This window comes from Pseudopipra pipra, chromosome 15, assembly GCF_036250125.1.
Source record: "Pseudopipra pipra isolate bDixPip1 chromosome 15, bDixPip1.hap1, whole genome shotgun sequence".
In the NCBI taxonomy this organism is placed as follows: Eukaryota; Metazoa; Chordata; class Aves; order Passeriformes; family Pipridae; genus Pseudopipra; species Pseudopipra pipra.
Genome location: NC_087563.1, coordinates 12717480 through 12738354, shown reverse-complemented (window position 1 = coordinate 12738354; position 20875 = coordinate 12717480). Strand labels below are relative to the sequence as shown.

The following is a 20875-nucleotide window of genomic DNA, read 5'->3' as shown; positions in this document are numbered from 1 at the left end:
CAGAGTGGTGTGGCTATTGCCATATCCCAAACCGCATGTTCACGGGTGTGTTAGTGATTTGCTGAAGCGCTCTGACTTTGGAAAGGTTTCATTCAAACTGGGGGGGGGGGAGCAGTGCTCATTTGGGGTTTCATGGCTCTTTTCACGTGACTTTAGATCTCTGGTTAAATAAGCAGAATTAATCAAGATTAATAAAAAGAAAAGCACTTTCCTCCCCTTTTGGAGGTTGCAAGGAGCACGCACACTCCACAGTCACTGGCTACTGCAGGAAAGCTCCCAAATCCAGTATCTCTCCAAGCCCACGTTCCTGCCCTCATCCTTTTGGTCGGTGCCTGCTGTCTGCTGGTGACTAAGGAGGTTTATCTGCAGGGCTTTGCAATCAAAGGGCTGCGATAGGCAGGGAAGGATTAACCCCAGAAGGGGAGGAAAATCCTTCGCCGCCTCCTGCTCCATACATCAAACACAGCGGCCCCGCGGCTCAGCTGCAGCACAGCCCAGCAGTTAATCACAGAGGAGCCCGACCCTTTGAGACAGAGACCTGAGATCCAGCTCCTCCAGCTCCAGCTGGACCAGCACAGGACCCTCCATGTACCCTCCCAACCTGTCCCAGCTCTGTGGCTCCCACTGGTGCCTATAACCCTCCTCTGGGCTGCTCTCTTGAGTTCCCCCACACCAGATCCCTTTGGGGCTTGGTGTCCTTTTGGTGCTGCTGTATGTGCAAAGGGAGATGGGACCTTTAATTCCATGCTCATGAGACAGGTTGGGATTCGGGTGTTGGCCATGGCCACCCCAGCTGCCAAGCCTCCCATCCTGCTCGGCCATGGAATGTGCTCCATGCAGTGCTAGGCACTGCTGTGCAGGGTGCAGTGCAGGGATGCAGGGGGCAGGCTCCCCTGGGACTGGAGTGCATCCCTGGCATTACACCCATCTCTATGAGCCAACTGGAGCAGGAGCTGTGGGGGTGAGGTCCAAGGTGGGGTGACCCGGCTTCCCACATGAAGCGTCAGTGGTGGTGGTGGGAACAGGGTCCTGCAGGGTTTGGAGAGGATGGGCTTTGGGGACAGCCCTGTCACACATGCCTTGACTCCCCAGATGGAGGTGGTGGTTGGTGGGGGATTGGTAGGGAAGCTGCCACATCCCCTTACCCTGCTACTGAGGTGGCTTATGAGACCACCCTGGGACTTGCCCTTCAGCCTCCTCTGCCTCACGTTGTGAGGCATATGAGGCTTTCCCTCATATGGTTCCCATCCCATAGGCTAATGCTTATTGCTGAAGATCCTTTGGAAGCTTTTCCCAGTTACCGTGAGTGGCAGCAGCTGGCTGTGAAAAACCCCACAAATTTATGAACTTTCTACCTGTGCAGTTTCCCCCCTTCCTTTTGGTCCAACCTGCATATCCTTGCACACCAGGCCAGCCCTTTCCCTCCAGTGCCAAGTGCTGGATCACACCCACTGCAGGCTGACAGCAGTGTGATGTCCCACCTGGGCAATGCCACCATCGCAAATGGCACCGTGCCACACAGTTTCCTGGATGATTAATCCCCACCAGGACTTCAGAGAAGCTCCCTGGGAGCTGGATGGATGTGTCAACAAGAGTGTGCACAGCTAACACCACAGGGCCTTGCTGAACACAACCAAGAGCAGCTGTAAGATCCTTCTGGCAGGTGAGCAAGCAGAGTAGTTTGATATTTGGAGGAAAGCTCAAGGGAGTTTTTAAGGGGAAAGATCCTGGTTTTGCAGCCTTAACAGTTTCCCTAGAGAAGGAAATGGCCATCCACGTCCAGTTCACAATCCAACCCGCAGGAGGCAGCCAGGCACGGATGAAGTCTTTTAATTTGCAGCCACCTCCAATCTAGCAGGAAACAACCCTAGGACTCTCATGGCAGCCCGGAGGGGAGTAGCCAGCCCAGCATGGGGGATGTGTGCTGCCACTCTGGCACTGCCGGCTGGGCAGCTGTTCAGTGATGGCCATACCCCCGGAGATCCAGCAAATCTCCTGCCTCACTTGGTACGTCATCCTGGCAGCTGATTCTCACTGGTCATGGAAAGGAGCAGCGCTGGAGCGAGGGCGCTGTGCTGGGCAGGACACGGAGAGCTCCTGGGGCACAGGAAGCGCAGGCAGGCTGGCAGCCAGTGCATCCCACGGGTGCATCCCTGCTCAGGGGGTGGTGGGGCAGGACTCCCGGGGAGGGCTCTGCTTCACGTCTGTGGTGCCTGCAGAGCAGCACAGGGCAGTGTCAGACCCATAAGTGACGGGAGCTGAGAGCCAGGAGGGTCATCCCGGCCTGTCTGCACCTCCGTCTGTCCCCCTGCGCATCCGCAGTGGGAAGAACTCAAAGGAGAGATGCAGGATGCATGTGCTGCCCGTGCTGCGGGGAATTCCCTACCACGGGTGACCGTCATCTGGTCAGAAGCATCCCCGGGCAGGAGGTGACCCGGGACGGGACCCACGAGGGGGGGATAGGGCCAAGCTCCTAGTGGAGCCGCAGTCCACATGTGCCACCCCCTGGACACTCGGCGTAACCGACTGGAAGCCTCCTATCCCGCGGCAGGAACCTCCGGGTCTGGCCTCTGGTGATAGGACAGGCAGGTATTTGGCATTCTTGGGGCTCATCTCCTGTTACAGCGGGCAGTGGGGTTCAGAGGCGGACCCCTGGACGAGGAGTGACTTAACCCACAGCACTGCCAGCCCTCGGTGCATCCTCCCCACTGGGCTCTCACTGTTTGGGATGGGGTTGGCTCTCTCATCCTTGAGAAGTGCAGGTTTTAGGATCCGTTCCATTAAATTATCTCCAAATTTTCAAACAGCACGAAACCTCTGGGCTTTTTCACTGTCGGGTTTCTGCCAGCCCAGCCCTCCGGGGTGCAGCTGTGGTTGGAAGCATCTGCCACAATGAGGAGAAGGCATTGACTCCCACTGGCCCCGAGAGCAGAGGACACAGAAACAAAAAAATTACCTCTTTTGGGAACCCTTGGAAAATGGGATTTCATATAAACTTATTGCACATGCAGAGATTTGCATCTCTCTGTACACAAAGGCTCTTGCAGAAGCGTTGCTGTTGGCCTGGCACCGGCAGCACCGTGGGATGCCAGCTCTGGGAGCTGAGATGTTATCTCGGGGATGTCCCAGACAGAGCCAGGGCATATCAACCCGTACTGTGCTGAGGACACCTTGCAAACGTCCCAGCATGTTCTTGGGATTTATTTCTGGGATGAAGCCAGGCAGGAGGAGACTTTCTGCTTCCTTGCTCCAGGCAGCTGTTTTTCAAGCAAATACTTCGTCCCCGTAGGACAAATGCTTCCCTTTGGAAAGAGCACAAGGGCTGGTTTTCGTGGATTTGGGATGAAAGGGAGATCCCCTGGCTGAGAAAAGCGGTGTTCTGGGTCCCCCCCGAGCCGGGCGGTGCTCGGTCCCTCCGCCCGGGCTGCAGGCGGCAGGTGGCAGCAGAGCCGGGCCGGGGCTGTGCTCCGCTCCAGGGACTGCCCTGATCCCGGGGCTTCCCTGCTTCCAGGGCTTTCCTGCTCCCAGGTTCGGCCTGGAACGAGCCAGCAGCAGCATTTCCTTCCGAACTGGTTTTCTTTGTGGGGAGAGGAACTTTCCTCCTGGCTGTGCCGTGTCCTGACTCCTCTCCCTGCAGGAAAGAGCACCAGTAAATTCAAGCTGGCTGCTTCCCATTGCCAACCATCCCAAAGCTGCTGCCGTGACCTTGCCAGGGATCTGCAGGGCACAGTGACAGTTCAAACATCTCTCTCTCTGCACCATCCTAGGGTCTCATCCACCCTGGGAAGGGCAAAAAATTCCCACTGCATCAAGCATTGTTTTTTTCTGTCAAGAGTGCCTTGGGAACCAGAGAGAGGGGCAATCTCTCCCTGCCCCAAATGCTCTCTAGAAATATATATAAAAAGCAAAGCACAAGGGTGTGAGAGCTGTAAACAGGTTTTCAGTGGGTTTTCCATGGCACCTACCATCTGCTGGGAGCTCAGCCAGAACCCATGGGGGTGCACGGCTGGCAAGGCACCAGCCAAAGCTTATCCTGGTACCTGACTCCAGCACAGTGCTGGGAGGGGGCCAAAGACCCCCTCATTCTCAGGATGCTTTTGGGTGCCTGTTTACAGGGTCAGGTGATTTTGTTGAGTCACAGGTCAGGGCTGGCAAGTGCCCAGAACTGCACCATCAGCCAGATGGAGGCTTGGGGCCACGCCATTGTCAAAGAAACAGTGGGGGAAAAAACTGGAGGGCATCCTCTCCAGACTTATGTGCTCCTATAGCATCCTGCCTGGTTAAAAATAAAAATAATTAAAAAATACAGAGAGAAAAAAAAAAAAGTCTGCTCTGAGAGCACAGAGCCCTTGCTGGTAGAGTAGTTCCTGCCAGAAGAGTGGGCAGAGGGATGGGGTTGAGCTGTCCTGAGAGACATGGTGTGGGTTGCAAAGCTGGAGCCAGACCCTGATTTGGAACCATATGATTTTAGGAAGCCCAACCTTGGCCACAGGGACATATAAAGGCTGCTGCAAGCAAGTAGTGAGTCTCTGAGCCTCTGAAGGCCTCTGAGAAGGACAGGGGTAGTTGAGACCAGCTGGAGGTGCTGGTGGTGGAGGATATGCAGCCCCGGGTGCTGAGCCACCCTCAAATATCTCTTTTTCACTCCCTGGATCTCCTCTCCCTGGAAGCAGGCATGGGAGGATTCTCCTACAAGGCCCCAGGGTGAGAGAGAGGGCACCAGCACTCACACTGCCAGTTCCCAAAGGACTGACCATGCAGGGAAGCCCACCAGAGCTGCACGACTTCTCGTGCTGCATTAGCACCTGCCATGGTGGGAAATTCTCCCCACCAGAGGTAGCCCCCCTCTCCCTTGCCAGCTCTGTCTCCTGGCGTGCTGACTTATCTCTGGCACAGGTGTCCTGGGTGCCTGTGTCACCCCACCCAGCCTGGCTCCCCAGAGATGCAGTTAAGAGCTGAGGCTGCCCTCTCCTGATTACACACAAGGGTGCTGAAGCTTTTATCATGGGCAAAGCCCTGCTGGCTCATTCCATCCTTCTGGCCTCTCCGAGTGCTCGGAGCCCGGCTGTGCTATCTCCCCTCCTCATGTGAACTGCACGCCTTGCAGGCTGCCTATCTGAAAGGCACCGCTGAGCAGGACAGGGTCCCTGGCCTCTGCCCAAGGGAAAGTGCCATTTGCTACTACCTGGGGAACTGGTTCTTCCAGGGAAGGACGGATCCTGATTGCTCTCATGCTGGCATTGTGAACCCTGAACACCAGCAGCTGCTCCTGGGACAGGTGCAGCCCAAGAGCTGGCTCCAAACCCTGTCCTGTCCCTGGGAGTGGGTTGAAGGGGCAGGATTGCCCTTCAGCAGCCAGCAGACCTTCAGGACAGAATAAAAAGGGTTATGCAGTGTGTTAGAAAAAGTTTCAAGGTGAGGAGCCGATCTCACTGCAGTTTCCTGGGAGTTTTCCTGGTGTTTGGGCTATCACACAACTGAGCAGGTCACTAGAGCGGTTGCAGGGAGAATAGCTCCACTAGGCAAAGCATCCAAAACAGCAGCACTTGAGGAAGCTCCATGGGAACAACTTTCAGTGCCCTGTGGAAAGATGGTACCATCCCAAATAGTGCCAAGTAGAGCGGCTGGGGTCACTGCATCAGTCACTGGCTCCCCTGCCTGGAAAGGGGACAACATGGAAGTGTTTGGGCTCCAGAGAGCTTGGGGAAGGGCAGAAAGGCTGGGGAGCCCTGGGAGGACATATCTGTGCTTAAAGATCAAGCAGACAGCATGCCTGGGTGCCTCACAGCACTGGCTGCTCAGTGCTCCGGCCTCTGCCGGTATTATCGGCCATCGGAACAGGCTGTCGCCATGTGGAGAAAGGCAGGAGGTGCCTTAATGAGGCTCACTAAAGTAAATTATTAAATTAACAGCTAAGACAGTGCAGCTGCAGAGACGGCCAGTGCTGGCACAGGAATTGCAGAGCCAAGCTGAGCAGGATGGCTCGAGCCTGCCAGAGGGAGCGTGTCGGGCAAAAGCGCCTCAGGACCTGCTGGGAGCTCCACGGGGGAGCTGGATCTGGCAGGTGCAGAGAGGCAGGGATATGTGTGCAGGGATACTGTCCTGGATTTTCCTCTCTCTGGTGGCTCCATCCCACCAGGCAGGACAGAAAGTCAAAAGCAGCCACTAACATGGTGTTTGTCCTCTGGTGTTGTACTGGGGAGGTCTCGTGCCCCACCAGCATTAACCACCCCCGGCTGCTCTGCAGGCTCCAGCTGCCCTCCTGCTCCAGGCTCTGAGCCACCATCACATGCTCCTCCCTGATTGGATAAACTGAGAAGATGTTTTGGTTTGGCACAAGCTTTGGTTTTACATCTTTAGGAGAGGAATTACAAAATAATAAGATAAGGCTGTAGACTGGAAACAAGCTCAAAAACCCCCACGGTTTCAAGAGTAAAGAGGTCTCTCCCGACTGTCAGACTCATGGAACTATCTTGGTTTAGGACATAAATTGCTGCCAAGGGTTACTGGAGAGCTGGAAAGACCATCTTGGGTGGTCCTGTGCCAACCTTGTGCTGCCTGTACTGAAACAGAGACAAGGTGTCACTGTGGGAACAGGAACTTAGAAGTAAATTGCTGGGGTGAAGAGGGGCAATATGTGCTTTTCTCCTTGTTCTTTTTCTGGCCGTGAAGAGGACCTGAAAGGTGTCTCCCTCTGGAGAAGATAAGCTCCTCTCTGGCTCCTGTCGTTTCCACTCTGAAGTCCTGGCCTTGCTTGCTGTTGGATGAAAACGTGTTTAGGAACAGAGTTAGCTGAGAAGCATGAAAATTGAACAGACTGAAACACAGGCAAGAAATCTTGGCTCTGACTGCACACAGCTTCACTTTGCATTTGTTTTGCTCATAATTTAACTTCAAAGTCTAACAACCAGGCTGGCAGGAGAACAGACTCCCTTACAGGTCACTCACCAGATGAGGGAAAGCTCTCATATCACCACCAAATTGGGCAGCCAAAATATAACAAAATCCACCTGCAAGTTCTGCACTTCTGGCCTGAGATCCTTTCACCCAGTGTGGCTGGAGCTGGTCAGTCCTTATCACTACTGCAACAACTGCCATCAAATAATATCACCAGGACTTCTTCAATCACTGAATATAATTGATATTGTCTGACATAATTGTAAAAATTAATGCATTGTTGCAGAACGTGGCCACTGCATCCCCAGATTTGCAACTAAACTTCTCATCCCACATTAATTTCCACTGACAGCATTGGAAGCAGAGGATGTCTCAGGTCCCTGAGGTGGTTTTCCTTTCCCCTCATTGCTTGCTTGGCTGTCAAGAACCTCAGGAGCTCATTGGGAAGTGCAGAAGAAGCAAGGGCAAAAATATAAAGCCATAAAAGACAATGTCTTGCAGCCTGGACTCCTGGTCCACTGGAGTGGGCAGTGGATTCAAGATCCTCCTGGAAGCTTTACAGGAGCATGTCCACAAGCATCCCATAGTCTTGCTTGCCTTCTGGAGCTGGGAAAGCAAACATGCTGTATTCTGGGGTTAATTAGAAATACTTTAGTTAATGCCTTTGCAGCTGCTGATCTCGATGAGACTTCCCTATAGTGACAGCTTCAGGATGACATTTTAAAACCACAGATGGAACAATTCCTGTCCACTGCTCCCATCTCTATGACAGGTGAGGTTCCCCAGCCCTCCTGAGGGCCACTAAAGAGCTGGGGAGTTCCCTGCAACCTTCCAGGCACCACAGCATTATCTGACATCCCCAGCCCAGACCTCTGCAGGGAGAGGAGCTGGGGGACAGTCCCCTTGCCCAAGGCCAATTTCACTCTCAATGACACTGTCACTCCCAGCCCCGCCACCCCTCTGACCGCTCGGACATGGATACTGCACGTCCTCCCCTCCACAACCCTTTCCCATCCCCAGTGACCTCCCTGGGGACAAAGCATGAACATGAGCCCTTTTAGCTGCTGTGTTTGTATACACAGGCCCACTGCTGACACAGATCTCTTAATCCCCCTGCCTGTGTCCCACGGGCTGTGCTTGTACAGCGGTGGCCATGGCTGGGTGCTGGCACTGCACTTTACTGAAGCCCTTTTACCTCTGACTCGCTGATCAGCTGCTGACAGGGTGTTATCAAGAGGCTGTGGTGAGTTCAGTGGCAATGCCAGCACCCTGGCCAAGGGCACTATCCCTAGCTTGACTTGGTGGCACCAGGGCAGGCTGCTGTGTGCTGAGGAGGACTGGTCTATGTTGCTCTATGCTTTGGCATTGCTTTGCTTCCAATTTATCATCTCTCCCACTTCATGGGCTTCAGCTCAGAGGTGGAGGTGGCTCAGCTCACGATTCAGCAAGTTGATGTTTCCTTTGCACTAGCAAAATATTTGGGAAAGCAAACACAAAGCTGGCAAGGCTGAGTGGGAGTTACAGCCAGTGGGCCTGGCTCGAGGTAGAGCACAAGTGGAGAGGAGGGGATGCTCAGAGCATGGAGCCATGTCCCCCTGTGCACCCTGGGGGTGGGGGACATGAGAGAGCAGGGCTGGCTGATGGGGGAGTATCTCTGCATGATGGAGCTTTCCCCAAGTGACAGCATGTGGAGGAAAGCCAGGGAAAACAGCTCAGCACTGAAACCTCCTTGCAATGTGAGTAGGGATGTGAGTAGAAACATGTGCAGTAGAAGAAGAACTTTGTGACAACGGGAACACAACAGGCCCATGCAGCAGTTAAAGGGAGACCATTTCATCACGCCTGGGGGTCAGGCAGAGGTAGCCCCTTTGTTTACGTGCAGATGCAGCTCTTGGTCAGAGAGAGACGTGTTGCCCCTCCCGGGGTCCTTTGTCACCTATGGTGTGATGGCTGGTGCTCGCAGCTGGCAACCAGACAGGGACAGGCAGGGACTGAGTGTGCAGTCCCTCCACTGAGGGTCATGGGAGGAGACTCAAACTCCATGCAGGATAGCTGGCCAGGAAACTCAGCCCTACCATTCCAGACTGGCTCTTGACAGGGTTCCTGCCTGGTTCCTCCTCGTCTGGTACCCCCAGGATGCCCATTGGAGTCTGGGCTGCTGGCTGCTTGTGCCTGGCACCAGGGGCGATGTGGCTGCAAAGCGGGAAGGAAAGCATTGTGGTAGGATGCCCAGTGCCCCCAAAAGTTGAAGGGCAGAAATCTGAATTCTTGCACACAAAATAACAATCCGCTTTTAACTTCTCACTGTTTCCAAGTTCTGCAACTATCAAAGGAGGAGAACAGCACCCATTGGATCCATCCAGATCCACAAAGATCCACACAGATCCCAGCGTGCTGCCCGCCAGAGAAACAACCAGCAGCAATGTTGCTGTGCTGTGGGTCAGGGTAGGATTTGAATGGCAAAACATAGGGCTTCACTTTGACTGCAGAGGGGTAAAACAATATTTAAATAACTGCCAGCCACTGAAAGGAGCAGGAGTCACACGGGAAAAGAGAGAATTTGTGGTCATTCATGGCTGATGGTTTTATCATTTACATACAACCTGCAAAGGGAGTGAACAAAACTGCTGAGAGCTGTTTCTGATTTAGTATTTCATAACTTTGGTGGTTGACTCGAACCCTTTTGGCTGTTAATTATCCTTAGGTGCTTAGAGGAAAATATCCCAGCAATTCCACCCATCAATCTTATTGATTCTCACCTTGAGTCTTCGGGAGCTTTTAGGGCACCTGCACAAGCTGCCACTGCTTGAATTAATCGAGCTCTGCAGAGCAGCCACTGCCTGGTGCCTCCCTGCACATCAGGCATGAGGCAGAAAGACATATGTCTCCAGCCAGTGCCACTGCAAGGAGCTGATGGCAGAGAAACATAAACTCCCGGGAATCACAGCACATTGCCAGCATGGCTTGGTTCTCTGTGGGAATAGCACATCCCTGGGTGGGCTGAGTCAGGGACCTTTGGCACTGCTGTGGGCAGTCTGGTCATCCAGGGAAGGATGAAGGATGTCTCATCTGAAGCATAGAGAGTTTAAGGCATCTTAAACAAGGATTCTAGAGCTCTTATGCCTCATTTGTCTTTGTACAAGTGTCTGAAATTGTTCTGCTGAAATTCCTGATGGTGGAGGGGTGGCCTGGAGGGTAAATATCCATTAGAGAAAGTATCAGGGTCAGTAGTCAACTTATGTCATGTTTTCATGAGCTCCTGAAGTGGTTTAGGGGACATATGAAACCTTGGGTTAATATATCTCCAGCAAAATATATAAGGTGAGAAATCGTGGTCTAGAGAAATTATTACTTTCTAAAGCCAATGCCATCAATAACTTGGAAATGGGGGTGTTTTTAGAATTTTTCTCAAGCAGTCAAGATTATTTATTGGCTTTGGGGGAGTCCTATAAGAACTGTGGTTTTGGAGGGAAAAGTTGCAGTGATAAAAGCAGTTATCTATCATTAGATAATCCCTCTTCCAATCCACTTATTAAAAACCTGCAAAAACTGCATTGCAGACTTTGGACCTTTAATTACGGGATATTTGCTCTCATTTAAATCTAACTTCTTAACACCAGGAAAATCCATGCAGTGCACTCTCGACACAAACACATCTGCAGCACTGCTTCCCAGTGGGCAGAGGATGGGTGGAAGCAGCCAGGGGCCAGTGGCTCTGCAGAGCTGGTGGGAGCTGACTGCCAACCTACGAGAGCCATGAGCAGCACAGTGCCTTTGGCTGGGCTGCAGCATCAAACCACTGAGCCTGAGCCCCCTGGGCCATGGTGTCCTGCTAAGGGAAAGCACTTTTTAATGGGCATGTAATGGAACTCGTTAGTGTCTGCTGGTTTATTGTGCAGGTTGAAAATTACTTATGTGTGTGAACGCGTTCACTCCTCACGCTGATCGTTCATACACAGTGCTAGGAGGGTCCGAGAGAATTTATCTAAGGACCAGGGAATATCTTCCATCTCCCTGGATCACAGGGCTGCAGATAGGAAAAGCCTACAGAACTGTCCGTGAGCACTCGGTGTGTTCTCACCCCTTTGGCCATCCCTTGCAGAAGCAGAGAGTTTGCTGCTCTGGCTGCCTGTTGTGCTTTAGTGGATGGCCCCTCTGTCCAGAGCAGGGGTGGGAGCTCTGGGATTGAAAACACAGAGCAAGGAGAGGTTAAAATCTGGGTTAAAGAAAGAGTTGTTAGAGGTCTCTCTGGCAGAAACCTGCAGGAATGGGCACTTTCTTCTGGTTCTGAGCTAAAGCAGGATGAAATGACAGTATTTGGGGTAGTGGAATAAAAGGTTTTGGTGTTTTATTTTAAAAGTATTCGAGTCTTTTGTGATGGCTACAATGTGCCACTAATAGGTGTCTGCTGGGGCTGGGAGGCACCTGCCATGGCAGGGTGACAGGGACTTGCTGACAGCCTGCCCTTGGCCCTGCTCACCGCTGGGGCTGCAAACTGGGACTGGTATTTGGGCTTCCACTGCTTTGTGGGAGAGAATCTGATCCAAACTGAAAATGTTGAGTCAGATTTCCCTGATGAGGAACTTTGGGGCAAGCTGAGTATTTTTCAGTGGGAAACTGTCAGGTTTTCTGAAATTGAAAATTCCCATTTCAATCTTAGGGCTGTAACTAGTGGCCCAAAGTCCTGGGAATGGTTCTGCACCTGCATGCCACTCTCTTCTCAAAGAGAAGATGTTTCTCTTCTAGAAATGAGCTCTGGGTGTCCTTTGAGAAGCTTTTTCCCTGTGGGTGCCAGAGGTAGTTTGATGCAGTTGGAAGCAGTTTCCTACAGTTTGATGGTCACGCTACATCTGCAACTGCTTTGGGAGCAGGACTATGACATCCCCCAAGGGCAGCCGGGTTTGCTGGAGGGTGACATTGCAGGAAAATCAGCCCCTCCCTGACAATGTTTCTGCCTGGCAGGGTTCACAGAGCAGTAACAACTGCAGAAATAAGTCAAAGCATATGACCCAGGATAGGAAGCTTGGACTTTCCCTGGCAAAATCCTCTTTCTCTTTTGCAAAGTGTTCAAGGTGCCTGAGCCTTAATGTTCTGCCATCCATGTGTAAAGCTTGGGCATCTCACCAGGGAACAGCGTGACCGGCACTGGCTGGCAGCAAACAAGCTGATGTGGAGGTGCTGGAGAGAGAAGATTCCCTTGGGAAGCACATTTCTACTCAGAGCTGACTGTGAGGTCAGTACGGCCCCTGGATGCAGGGAGAAGAGATGTGATCAAGAGTGTGCTGCAGCTGCTGATTTTCGCTGGGGACCAGACTAGAGAAAAGTAAAACTGTAGGAAACGTGTACAATGGTGACCTCCTGTCCCCGGCACCAGACAAAATTAGGCAAGTGGAACCTGAGGAAGGGGCTGAGTTACCACCCAAACAGGATGGGGAAGCTAAGGGGTGTATCAGTCACATCAGCTGCTTTGTGCTCCCCAACACACACACCCCTCGCTCCGGGCTGAACTAAAGCTGTTGCCAAAGGGAAGGTCAGGACCTGAGGTAGCCAGGCCAGTAGAAATTAAACTGGGGATATTCCAGCCAAGCAAGACCCAGAGATGCTCAAAGACATTCATGGCCACCATCAAAGCATCTTTAAACCTCCAGGCCAGCACCAAAGCAGCCAGGCATCTGTGTTAAATATGCAAGCCACGCTTCAGTCGAGGCGAAATAAATAAGCTGCTGTACACAGAGCAAGGGAGGTGGGGAGCTCCTGCCCAAATCACTACTCAGCAGAGGAGTTTCCCTGGAGACTGCTTCCTTGGAGCCTGCGCAGGGCCAGCACAGGGCTGGGAAGCAGCACTCAGAGCTGCTTGATGTGGTCTGGGCAGGCAGAGGGACACATCTGGGGTGGAGGATGAGGCAGAGAAGCAGGCTTGGGGATGGCAGTCAGGTGTTTTCCTTAAATTTTGGAAAAGCAGAGAGGGATTATTTCCCAGTGAATTGTGCTGCAGAAGTGCAGAGACTCCTTGGCTGCTTCTCAGCAAGTCCCTGGAGCCAAGGAGTAGAATATCCAAGTGCCATGGACGCTGGGCAGAGCAGGGGGAGATGGGTCCAGCACAGGTGAGGGCACTGAGGGAGGAGTGGGGCACACAGAGTTTTCTAGATGTGGCCAGTGTGTTTACACCACCCAGCTGGAGGTGGTGCACACTCAGCTTCCCTTCACGTGAAGGATGGGTGTCTGAGAGCTGACCTGCCAGTGTGATGTTACCTGTGGCTGGTGCAGGAAGGTCGCACGGACACTTCCCTCTCTGCCCCCTCACCTCCGTATTTATTTTCTGACATGGAAAACCCTGATGGGGTTTGGCCTGGCCAAGCACTGTGTGGACACTGAGAGTGAGACTCACCCTGAGAGCTCCCAGGCAGAGCTCCCTCCTGCCTGGCAGCTCTGGAGCCAGCTTGGCTTTAAGCCACTGTGGGCTCCTTCCCGCTCACGTGGCAGGCAGAGCAGTGTCCCAAAAGGACCAAGTGTCAGGAATGCTGTGCCCTGGATGGGGGACAGGACAGAAACACCACTGGGCTGAAGGTCCCCTGGCTGGAACCACAAGGACCCACTCCTAGAGAGGGTGAAGGTGGGAGCCTGGCTGGAAGTTGTGCAGCTCCCAAGTCATGCTTGTGAGGAGAACAGGGACCGTTGGCACATCAGGAACTGGGCCATATGGAGCACAGGATGTGGCTTCTGTTATTGCAACTCAGGTACTGGAGCATCCCCCCTGGGTATCCAGCCAGGCAGACAGGCCAGTGTCTGGCTCTACTGGAATTATATTTAAATTTCCTTTTGGAATTTTACTGGCCAAATTCTTGAATGTATTTGGGATGCGACACACACCGGCAATCCCTGAGGCTGCAGCATATGAAGGTGTTCTCTGAGCCAAGGAGTTGGGTACCGAGGGATGCAGAGATCCAAGATGTCCCAGTGGAGCATCCCCAACAGCCTGGGACCACCTCTATGGATCTGCCAGACCCCTGATGGTGTTGCCCTGCCAAACGTTGTATTGAGTTCATGTTTGTTTCTCACTTCTTTCCTTCCAACAGTGAAATCAGCTTTTAATCCCGCTCCACACACTGGCAGCTACATCTTCAGTGCCTTGTCATGCTGATGGGCCTCCTGCAGGGATTGCACAGATGTGTCCTCGGGGCTGCACGACGTGCCAAGACTTCCAGATAAACCTTTCTGGGCATAAGTGGAGTGGTGTGGTCACTGTGACAGGGAGGAGGCCAGGAGAGACTTGTATTGAATAAAAAAGGCACTGAGTAAGGGCCACTGTGTATTAGACAGGTTGTGCTAAATGGTATCAGCAATCCAAGCTGTCTTTTCAATGTGTATAATTTGTGGGCACTTGCACACAGGGTCCGCACTCACCCTCTTCCCAGCTGCAAGAATTGGGGGACAAACACCAGAGACATAAGTGATGATGATGAGCAAATGATTTCCCACCAGCTAGAAATCAAGCAAATATTTTAACCTCCTCAAAGGAAGGTTTTGCCGGGATCAGGACAAGGGAGGCGGTTTCTATCTCATCAGTGTGTACAAATACCCAAATGGGGGGGGGGGGTGCCAAGAAGATGGAGCCAGGCTCTTCCAGGTGGTGCCATGAGGCAAGCAATGCACAGCAAGTTCCACCTGAACACGAGGAAGAACTTCTTTACCGTGCAGTGACCGGGCACTGGAACGGATCGCCCAGAGAGGCTGTGCTGTCTCCCTCGCTGGAGATATTCCAGTCCCGTCTGCACACAACCCTGTGCCATGTGCTCCAGGACAACCACGCTTAAGCAGGGACGCTGGACCACATGACCCACTGTGGTCCCTTTCCAGCTTGACCGTTGATGAAACCACATTATCCCGAGAGCAACCCCATCCCTCGGCGCCACGCGGGGGACGCTGTCGAAGCCGGCTCGGCGACTCCGGGGCTCCCCCGGTGCGTTCGCACCGGGGGAGCCCCGGAGTCCCCGAGCCGGCAGCTGCCCCCCTGGCCCGAGCGGTGCCTTCTCTCCCAGCCGTGCGGTGGGGCCGGGATATCAGGGAAGGGTCCAGCGCCCTTTAAACCCACCCCCGTGCCCGTTTCCCCCTCCCACCCCCTCTCCCGCAGCTCAGCCGGGGCGTTGCATCAGGCCCGCGCGCGCCGCCGGCCGCCCCGCGGGGGCGCGCCCCGCGCCGCCCCTCCCCTCGCCGGCGGCGCGCACGGGCGGGCGGGCGGTGCGCGCCCCCGCGGCAGTCGCGTGGTCCCCGCGCGGCTCCATATTGCGGCGGCACCGGGGCTCGGGGGAAGGAGGAGGAGGAAGGGGGGGGTGGGGGGTTTCCCGGCGGGGCTCGGGGGCGCGCAGATGGCGACGCAGGTGGAGGCGCTGCTGCCCGGCACGGCCCCGCTGCTGCCCGCCGAGGAGCGCGCCCTGGTGCTGAAGCCGCCGCAGGACGGCGGCGGCCGGGAGAAGGGCGAGCCGCCCATGGGCCCCGACGGCGGGCCGGCGGCGCCGCGGCCGCCCAGCGCCAAGCAGCAGAAGGAGGAGAGCAACAACCAGGAGAAGGAGAGCCTGCTGAGGGCCGGCGGCGAGGCGGAGGATGGCGGCGAGGCGGGCGGTGCGGGGCGCCGGGAGTTCATCGAGGCCCCGCCGCCCAAGGTGAACCCCTGGACGAAGAACGCGCCGGCCGTGAACGGACAGTCGCCTCCCGGTGGGTGCTGCGGGGGTTCGGCGGGGAGCGGAGCGGGGCCGGGGCGGGCGGTGTGTGTGTGGGGGGGGGGGGAGAGTGGGCCGGGAGCGCCGCCGACCGCGCCCCGGGCGGCCGCGCCATGCGGCACACGCGGCGTGGGGCCGCGCCCGCGGCCTGCGGGGCCGCGCCGGGCCGGGGGCCGCGCCGGGCCCGCGCGGGGGCAGCGGCGGCGCCGGCCGCGGCCACGAGGCGGGGAGGGCAGCGCGGCCCGGCCATGCGGCGAGCGGGGGGTGCCGCGGGCCCGGCGGAGGCGGGCGGGCCCGGCGGCGGACACGCGGCCCCCCCCCCTCCCTTCTCCTCCTCCTCCTCCCCGCTCCCGGCATTCCGCCGCAGCAGCGCCGGCAACGTGGTGGGTTCCCCGGCACATGTGCGGGTCCCCCGGGAGCGCAACCCCGCCGTCCCCGCGGGGCCCCGTGCCCGGGCCGCGGCCTGCGCTGCCCACGTGTGCGCGGCCGCGGCTCCCCGCGCAGGCCGCGCCGCCTTTCTCTGCCGACTCATGGCGGTGGCGGCGCCCAGCGCGGCTCTGCCCTCGGTGGGGGCACGGCTGGGGAAGGGGGGGCTGTCCCCAGGAAGGCTGCGCTGTCCAAATCGCGTTTGTAGCCCGCTGCTGTCGTCAGCAAAGGGTGAAGCTGCGGAGCACCATTTCCCCGCGTGTTGGGATGAGTGCTGCGCTCCCCCCCGTACCTGCTTCCAGTGAATCGCGACTAGGAGGAAAACAGAAGTTTTCACTAAGCGTCTTGTTTGGGAAATAGTTATTTTTTTTCCTACCTGCCTCTGTTAACTCTGAAACACACTGCCAGATATGACATCGGATTCCCAATTACCGTACGTGCCAGTATTTTGTAAGAACTGTTAGTGCCTAGGATGATGATTCATCAAGAGTTATTGATCTTTGGGAGATGGACAGCTCTGCAATTTCCATGTGGAAAGCTGTCATCTTAAGGGGAAGTATAGAGGACAAGTTAATCGTGCTAGGTAGAAGTCCATGTTCGGATTGTTTGGTGGTTTGTCATTGTACTCACTGACATAAGCAAAGCTTAAGAAAATCCAGGGCAGCGTCGCTGTCTGCATTTGCCTTGTGCGTTATGGCACAAAACTGGTCACATCACTCCTTTGTGTGAAGGTTGCACTCCATTGTGATGCCTCCTAAGGTAACAATTCATAGAAATAAACCAAAAAATGCAGAATTGCAAGATTGAACGTTCCTGTTTGAGGCTCTGGTCTAGGGGGTGTCCAGATTCATTACCAGGCCCATCAGTCACAAAGGTGTGTGAGAGATGAGACAGCTTCCCAGCACAAGCAGGGGGTCCTTACAACTCCTGGGATGATTTTTTGGAGGGAGCGAGTGAGAGTGTGTCTGTAGCGTGTCCACACAATTGTAGGGTAAGGGAGTAATGCTGCAACATCAGAATTATCCTTGGGCCCAATACAGTTGTCCCAGTATTCCCGAAGGTGTTTAAATAATGGAATTGGTTGGTGGTGTCTTCTGGGACACTTGGCAGCAGCAGCTGGTTCCAGCAGTGCCCCCAGTGCTGCTGCCTGGCTCTCTTCTCTTGGGGCATTGTTTCTTTTGCTGCCTGTTCGTTAGCAGAAGAGAAAACGTGTAAAATAAACACGGCTGGTGAGCTCCCATGAGAGGCAGGCTGCCAGCTGACCTTGCCTGGCAGCGTTGCGCCCAAGTACCTTCTCGCAGAGTTTGCCGGCTCCCGTCGTGTCTTTGCTGCTTTGGGTGGAGAATTTCTTTTGGCAGATACTTACCAAAAAAGATCTGAAGCGTGAATTTTTGTGAAAGAATGTGCTGGTGAGGTGAGTTGTGCTGTAGTGACCTCCAGAAGGATCACCCAAGGAAAGTGACTCTTTTTTACCCTTACAGTGAATTGAGAGCTGCTGAACTCTGGGAAGGCACTGCTGGATGTCTTTGGTTTCTAAGCAGAGCTTAGGAAGCCTTGGCTCATAATCCAGCAGTGTTCCCAAAGCAATGCTTCTGTGCTGGAGATATTAAATGTTTTCAGCCCTGATCATGCCAGAAATAGTGAGGAGACCAAGAAGTGTAGAGCTGAAGACAGCTCTATAATGATAAAGGGATCCCTCTATGACTTGTTTTACAGGCTTTGAAAGCCCTAATTTTTTTTTATAATCATTGTATTAATTATAGACCCGTAGAGCAGATTTAATAGACAAGACCTACTTACTCCTTAGGTGTTCACTCATTCTGTAATGGTCTGTGTTGGAATTGGTGTTTATAAAAGTAAAGGCATTGAGCTCTGGCCCAGGGGAGACAGAGCCACCTGCAAGATCTTGGTGAATTTCTGCTGTCTCTATTGGAATATGGTTAAGGAACAGCTTAACAAACCCACCTTTGATTGTTTTGAACTGTTTGACTTGTGACAGCTGGGCAAGTTCAGTGCATTGAGGGGCTGATTCAGGAACTGAAGAACAGGGTCCTTTTTGGCGGATCAGGATTTACCTTCATGTCTTGCCTACTTGCTGCAGCATTTTTTGAGCTCAAGGTTGGCAGTGAAGTCAGTAATATAATAGGATGGTTGAGTAAATGTTTCTGCTTTTTCAGGAAGGAGGACTCTTGAAGCAAAGCCTCTCCTTGCTTTTTAACCTCCCAGAAGCATGACAGTGTAGCAGTAAGTGGAGCAACCATTAGGTCGAGTTAAACAGCAATGATAGTGCTGATGCTGTAAGCAGAGGCTGAGGCTCAGCTGGAGTGGCACACTAGAAAATTTTCCTGATGTCCTGATAAGATGTGTGTTACATTTGTTTGTGTGTCTGTTTCAGAGTGGAGGTTCGAAGATCCTTTGATCCCTGAGATATGCACCGTCCTGTCCTATTTGACAGGGCTTGACACTGCTGACTGCTTGTGAGGGACGCTGCAGAGATGTAATGATGCCTCGATTTTACTCTAATGATCTAGTAACAAGGTCTATGTGACTGTCCCCTCATTATTACACGTTCTTTTCTTATCATGTAAATAAATGCAACCAGCAGCCTGGCTGGTGAAGGCGTGATGGTAGTGTGTGTGTCTGTAGTAGCAAATGAAACATTTTCTGGCAAAACCAGCTTTGCACTACTGTCTATAAACCAAATTCGAAGTATTTTCTCCAACTCTTCTATAGAGGAGAAGTGTGGCTTGCAGTTAAGACAGCTCGACCTTCTGGAACATGTTGTACTCCTCCGCTGTGCCCTGCACCGGGGCTGGTGCTGATGCAAGCACTGGTACGGACAGGTGTTAACAGCACCCCGTTTTGAAAACCTGCTGGATTTATTTCAAGAAATGTTGCATCAAGGCAGTTGGCACTTCTTTATTTTTAAAGCCATTTACATCTTGGAAGTAAGAACACTCAGGTTTTAATGACCAGCACTGCAGTCCCTGAGCTTTGCTTGCACTAAGTTTTATGCCGTTTTTCATTCTCCTTGGAAGCGCTCGACCAGGAAAAGCAGTGTATTTCCTAGTGGAAATGCAGGAGGTGCTTTGATTTCTTGAGTAGAGTTTCTTGCATGCCATTTGGCAAAGGCACTGGGCGGATAAGCAGTACTTTCCAGAAGGCACACCTTGGTTGCTACCAGCAAGCACCAGAGGTTGCCTGACTATTGTTAAGAGAGAGTGCATGTTGCTTTATGCCAGAGCAGAGGTTGGGTTGGCTACCGGTCCTGAGGAGAAGGCAGGGGAAGATTTGTTAGCTTCTCACCCCTTGCAGACTAACTCCCCATAGGGCTTTCCTTGAAACCAGCCTCCAGCACAGGAGATAAGATGTATGGGAAGCTTATTTTACCTTTGGCATGTCTTTGCGTTCAGAGTAGACACACACTTCTGTTTGCTCGGGCACCCAGCTCGGTAGTGCTACACACACCTATTTCCAAAGTGTTGGGCAATTCTTGCTCTGTCGTGGCACGTAATTGTGGAGCTCTCCTGGCTGTTTGTTGCAACAGAGCTGCTATCGCAGCAGGAGGCCTCCCTCCCCATCACCCCAAGTTTCCTCTCCGAAATATTGTTTTGTTCCGATCCCACAACTCACATTTGAGTAACTCTTCCCGCCTTGTTGGGGAGGATGAGGGTAACTGGAACTCGTTGCACCAAAAAACGTGAAGCTTAGTGTTTTCCCTCCCCCGCATACCTTTGCCCTTCAGCTTTGTGCTGGACCTTTGCCCTGTTCTGCACTGTTTCGGGAAGGGAAGGCTGGGGAATGCAGCGTAGCTCCTGAGAGCTGACTCACTGGCCCTGGTTGCTGGGCTTCAAGCGCCTGCTTCTGCTGCGACCTCTGGATCCAAACTGCCAAGGCATCACTGGAGGATTCTCTCCAACCACCTCCTTACCTTCACAACTCTTCTTTTAAGCTTTTTTTTGCCTGTGGTGTCATGGAGGTTTCCACCAGGAGTGCATCAGGGATCACTGGATTGGGCAGCAGAAGGGCTTGGTTCAGATGTGAAGACTAAAGATGTGAAGACTTTCCCAGAAAGCAGGGCTGGGAATGGGGGCACTGGGGCTGCAATGCTCTGCTCTCCCTTCCAGATTATGACACCCGATCCTTTTGCTATGCTCAAATAGTGTGAAATTATCCTCAGGGGAATGCCAAATGCCGACTTGGATAGAGTTAGGTTGCTCTTTACATACTTGATACTACTTTGTAATGCATCTCTGACACCACCTCAGTGGTTGTGCTTGTTTGGCAAAATAAGGAATGAGCATTTTAGTAGACAGCCATGCTGTTCAGACCAGGTGGAATGTTTTAACCCTTACAGTTACTACAGCTGTGCTTACCCTAAGTCCAGTTGGGACCGGTGAGCTTTGTTCGTTCCCAACCGCGATACACATTTACATTATGGTCTTTAACATGTTATTTAGCCTCTGGTCATCTTGGCATTGAAACCTTTGCTGACTTCCTACCAAGGGCTTGAGTCTCTATGCTGCTAGCTCTGTCAAATCCTGGCTTGCTGTGCACACAGGGAGCTTGGGGAAAGAGGTGATGCAACCTTGGTGATACCTGCTGGGCTCTGCCATCGTGGTATTGCTGACTAGGTGGAGCTTTGCATGGGCAAGAAGTTGTCTCCTGGGGTTGGGTAAAGCTCTGGGTACCTTGTGGATCTGTGGCACGGACAGCTCTGCATTTTTTCCTTTCTTCACTTGAGACTGAGCTTCAGTTCCAAAGTCATTCTGCAGGTCCAGGTCCTCGTTAGTGAGCTTTGAGTGGAGTTGGGAGACTTTATCTCCTTGCATTGA

The 20875-nt window shown here is 53.5% G+C and overlaps 1 protein-coding gene across 4 annotated transcripts in view; it reads left to right on the top strand.

The window, feature by feature from the left end:
- The first annotated feature begins 15248 nt into the window (after positions 1–15248).
- Positions 15249–20875, top strand: part of LARP1 (La ribonucleoprotein 1, translational regulator) — a 44015-nt gene continuing 38388 nt past the window's right edge. For all 4 annotated transcript variants that reach the window (XM_064671967.1, XM_064671966.1, XM_064671965.1 and 1 more), the window contains exon 1: positions 15249–15609. In XM_064671967.1, coding sequence (XP_064528037.1) covers positions 15264–15609 — 346 coding nt within the window. In that variant the 5' untranslated portion in view covers positions 15249–15263. The remainder of the gene's footprint in view (positions 15610–20875) is intronic.